This window comes from Malurus melanocephalus, unplaced genomic scaffold (assembly GCF_030028575.1).
Source record: "Malurus melanocephalus ecotype Western Australia unplaced genomic scaffold, MMel_1.1 scaffold_406, whole genome shotgun sequence".
Taxonomy (NCBI): Eukaryota; Metazoa; Chordata; class Aves; order Passeriformes; family Maluridae; genus Malurus; species Malurus melanocephalus.
This window is the reverse complement of record NW_026623638.1, coordinates 663722-668777: the sequence shown is the minus strand read 5'-3', so window position 1 is coordinate 668777 and position 5056 is coordinate 663722. Positions and strand designations below refer to the sequence as shown.

The 5056-nt window shown below is 48.4% G+C and overlaps 1 protein-coding gene across 1 annotated transcript in view; it reads right to left on the bottom strand.

The window, feature by feature from the left end:
• Positions 1–2090: 2090 nt before the first annotated feature.
• The window catches only part of SGSM2 (small G protein signaling modulator 2), a 43747-nt gene continuing 40781 nt past the window's right edge, over positions 2091–5056 (bottom strand). Inside the window, exons 22-23 of the mRNA XM_057379438.1 lie at positions 4668–4835; positions 2091–4388 (exon numbers count right to left, since the gene is read on the bottom strand). Of these exons, the coding sequence (XP_057235421.1) occupies positions 4300–4388; positions 4668–4835 (257 nt within the window). The 3' untranslated portion in view covers positions 2091–4299. The remainder of the gene's footprint in view (positions 4389–4667; positions 4836–5056) is intronic.

The window sequence follows — 5056 nt, the reverse complement described above, 5'->3', positions numbered from 1 at the left end:
GCTGTGTCTGTGCCATTGGGATCTCTGTGCCACAGTCTGTGCCCGCCCTGTGCGCTGCCAGCGGGATCCCGCTGCGAATGCCTTACGGAAACGCCTTAACAACCTGAGCCAAAAGGGTGGTGGGGCTGACAGAGCAGGAATCGGGGACTGACTGCACCCACCCCGTGATTTATTGGCTGCTGGCACTGCTGGATGAGGAGCCGTGCTGGGAGCGGGGACCCCCTGCTTTGTCACTGCAATGACCTCCCTCCCTCCTGCCCAAAGCTTTTATTTATTTGATTTCGCTGTGCTCCCCGCATTAGGAATGTTTACTGGAGCTGCTGATTGTGAGCCCGGTCGCTGCCATCGCTGGCCTGGAGCCCCCATCCCTCCCCTGCACCTCACAGGAGCCCCCGCCCTGCGCTCACCTGGGCAGGTGCAGTCTGTGTTTACAGTGAGGACGTGTCACTGTGTTACCAATTTACTGAAATACTGAATATTGACAAACTAGACTGTAAAGATTTTTATGTGTTTGGATACATCTGCTATGTGAAAAAGCAACTAATTTTGTACATATTGTATTTTTACTATTCAGCTGTACAATACTGGCTCTTCATGCTCCAGAATTTAGGTATCCAACATGAATGATATCCATGTAATAAGCACTTGCCTGAAATAAATATAAAGCTGAAATAAACATGCACTGAAATTGGAAACAGGTTTCTGCATTTGCCTCCTTGTGCTTTGCATGCAGATCCCTCACTTTGTGATTTCCAGTTCCAAGAGTGATGCAGGCTGATCTCCATCACAGCCTGCTCCAGCTCCAGCTCCTGCTCCAGTCATGGAGCTGTGGGGCTGCAGCTTTTCCAGAGCAGGCACAGAGCTCCACGAGGGCCGTGTGTTTATCTGGACCGGGCAGGGGGAAAGCAAAGCCTTTGCAGCTTCAGGAATCTGTGAGAATTTGGACATTGGTGCTGTGTTGTGCCTTTTTCCTGCTGGGCCAGGAGGACTCGGGTAGAGCCCATCCCAGCTGGGCACAGGGCTCCTGCCAACCCCACCGGGCTCCAGAGCAGCATCACACTGTGACAATCAGGTGAGGCTCCCTCCTGYTGGGGACACCCCAATGGGATCCCCTGCCCTGTCAGGGTGTCCTTTGGGGCTGTGCAGGGTGAGGAGGGAGGGGTTCTATGGCCTGGCCACACTTTTCTCACATATTCGCTGCTCTCTCCCGCAGGTGCTGAAGGTGGCAGTGCCAGGATTTCCCTGTCCCTTACTCCGTGTGTGGACACAGCACCCGGTCAAAGCCCAGGGGACAGCAGGTCAGGGGGTCAGCACAAGGCTGGGGTGAGCACTGGGGGTGTAAATACTGCCTTAAAAATGACTGGGACTGGCAAAGGGAATGGGGGGGACAGGAGTGCCCTGCCCACCCCAGTGCCACCRTGCACACAGGTGAGCACAGGGGACACTGGAAGAATATTGTATTGAGGCCAATGTGTCTTTGGATGCATTTCCTAAAGGGCTGAGCCCTGTTGATGGGGATAAATCCCTGATCAGCAGCTGTAATGAGCAGTGGCTGAGGGATGGCTGTACCCACCCTAAAACACAGAGGTATTTGTTGGGCCTTTTTACAGTGAAATGGGGAAATGCTCCCCAGGGATCACTCTCCAGGCAGACTAAAAATCTGGAAAATTGCTGCAAAAACTGCTAGTAGCAGCCAAGCAACCAGGTGAGATGGAGGAGGGATCATCCCTGCTGCAGAGAAGACATAGCCAGAGGAGTTTAAGGGTTTGAACAGAGACTGGCAGTGATGGTGGAGGAGCTCTCCTGGAAGTCCAGCAACTCAGGCTAAACTTTCAGGATGAAACTTTTACTTTTTAACACTTGTCATAAGCCTCTTTCTGGGCTGGGCTGGCTTAGGCTCAGCCAGTGGGTACAATAAAGTTACCCTTSAAGTCATGTAAGGAACCTCAGGAGTCTATTTGATGGTGACCTACTCAGCATTAGAGCCTGTGCAGCTCATCCCAGAAACATTAATTACATCTCACCCTATTCTCCCAGACAGCCTCAACCCTGTTTCATCACTGAAATCACCTTGGGAGGAGAAAAATCGCTCCGAAAGAGCTCCACGGATGCATTGACAATAAGTATTTATTCATAAGTTACATTTAAACATAAATAATTGAGCAATAAAGAGAATAGTCTGCTCCCAACAAAAATAAATAATACACAACATTGATAAAATCCAATCAGACAGAATGTTCTAACAAATACAGCAAAGTTCACAGATTGGGTTTGTGTGAAACAGCTGTACAGAACATTCCCAACATACCAAAGGAAAATAGTGCAGTATTATCTGTACATCCATCACTCCCTGGCCTCTGGGAGTTGGAGGGTTTTCTCACTCTTCTCATTCTTTTAAAAAATACTTTTTCAGTTTTCAAGTGAACAGACAGAGACACCTGGAGGAGCCTTTGGGGTGGGGATTTTCACCTTCCCCTCATGCTGTGCTAGACCAGTCTAAAGGAGTCCTCAGCCACTGAGGTCCATTTTTTCCCTTTACAGATTTATTTACCATTTTCAGTTTGCTGCARGCATAAAACAGAGCACAAGGGTGCCCACAGCTTGGACAACCACCAGACCAAGGATACTAAAGGAAATTCTGCCCAACAGTATTTGAATCATCAAACAATCATTTTATTCCCTGCACTCCTTTTACTAAAATSTGATTTTTAAAAACTCCTGTCAGCAGATCTAAGTCATGTAAACTGAGTAACCTGATCTGGTGGAAGGTGTCTCTGCCCATGGCACAGGCTTGGACTGGGTGACCTCTCCAGGCCCCACAGAATTATTCCACAGAAATGCAGCTGTGGAACTCTGGCTGCTCTGAAGGATTAAAAAAACAAAAAAAAAGCAAAATCACAAAAATTCAGATTCAAATTAATCTTTTTTTTTTTTTTTTTATAATATGATGTTGGCAAAGGCGGGAACACTTGAGAATACCTGAAATGCCTAAGCTAAGTCCCATGGTTTTCCAGGAGCATTGGTCACAGGTATCTGWGAGATCTGCAGCTGACTCCATGGGCAAGAACCTGCTTCCTCCCTCTGGCTGAGCCAGAGATMCACTTTGAGTTAACACCACAGAGCTGGGGACAGCAGGAGGAGCACAGGTGACAGTTCCACACGSTGCAGTGCAGAGGAGGTGGCATCAGCCCGGTTCTCCTGCAGTCCCAGCTCTCCCTGGGCACGAGGATGAGTGGCTGTGAGTGCCCCAGTGTGTGCCCAGCAGGAGGGACAGGACACAGACTGCAGCAGCCATCAGAGCCTCTGCCATTCCAGCTCCTTCACCARCAAGGGCTGATCCTGCTCACGGATCTCCTGCTCCTGGTTTGTGTTTGTGGGATCCTGGGGAGATTCCCCCTGGAAAGCTCTGCAGAGCACGAGGAGCAGGAGGAGCAGTGTGCAGTGAGTGGAGAGGCTGGGCAGGCACTGCCATCTGCTCTGTACCATGGGATGTGAATCCATGGCTCTGCACAGCACAGGGAGCTGCCAGCATGAACAGGGCCCTGCCCGTGGGCTGAACCTGCTCACCTGAACAACACAGAGCAGGTCCTGGCAGCTGAGAATGGTCACAGGCTCTGTCTGCAAAGCAAAACAAGGGCAGCTGTGTGTGGGCCATGTAGACTGAGCAGTAGGAGCCAGTCAGCCAAGCCAAACCGGTGTTTAGCTCCTCAGCTCTCACCGCTCCCATGAACTGTGGCATTTGGGTCAGGACCATTCTCCCACCCAGGAACCTTATCAGCTTTACTTGCTGCTAAATACAAACACAAATGTTTTAGCAACACAAGCTCAGACATTCTGTTTGATGTTCAAGGCAAAGACAGTGAGTCCAGGACTGTGCTCCTCCAAGGACCAAAACCAACGTTTGCAGCAGTGAACCCAGCCTTGCCTCCATGGCAGCTTCTGGCAGAGCACASCATGTGCATCCAGGCTTTAAAGGTGCAGTAAGTCAAAATAGAAATGTTCCAGTAGGTCAAATCCCCCCTTTCAACATCACAAAGATGTAGACAGATGTCTTCTAGAGAGGGAAATAGGGAATGCAAAAAGATTTTGTTTGGAAATACAAAGTGAGTGTAACAAGGACTATCAAACACCAACCTCATCTCGTGAAGGGAAAGTTTGGATTTTAAAAGTCTGTTTCCAATCTCCTCACTATTTATTACATGATATGGAAGATGCAATTAAAACACCATCTGGAATTACAGTGCAAGGAATGCTCCATCCAGTAGCTCCCAGCGAGGCCCCAGGACAGCCTGGCCATGGTCACTTGTTCTCAATCAGTGTCTGCACYTTGTAGACAAGGTCTCTGGCTATCCTCAGGATCTCTGCAGCATCGTGGTGCTCAGCCATTTCTAAGAGACACAAACAACTGTCAGCACAACCTTCCTGCTTTGGCATTAATACTCATTTAGCATTAGCATTAATTCATTAGTGTAACAAGCAACAATCCCCAGAGTTGGTTTTGGAGAATTAAATACAGAAGAAGTGGATGAACCCCTTGTGCTGCAGGTTGTGGTACTGACTCAGAGCTTAAAATCAGCAGGGGCTTGTCATGACAAGAATGGCACCACAACAGTCTCAGAAAAAAAGAAGGAGCAAAGTCTTGTTACTTTTATTAAAATGCCTCTTACCATTAAAAAACTTGATGATATCAGTGAAGTCCATGTTGTTATCACGGATAATCTCTCGATAAACTTCCACAAGTGCTAAGGCAATGAAAAGGACAAAATGTTCTGAAGAGATGTGCTTTGCTGCCCAAATAACTTCCCACACTGTAAATACATCCTCGTACAACAATTCTGAATGGGAATAAACATTACAAGAGCATCTGATTATTCAACTGACCATGTCCCCCTCTCTCACCAAYGTCTACAGGCCTTACTCAGACATGAACAAAACCCAGTGATTCTCCTTTTCCTCTCCCCATCTCCAGCCAGCTCCTGTCACTTGTGCACATCAGGCACAGAACTGGYTTTAAAGAACAATTACCAGAGCCTGGAGGCGTGGTGGTGCAGAGCCA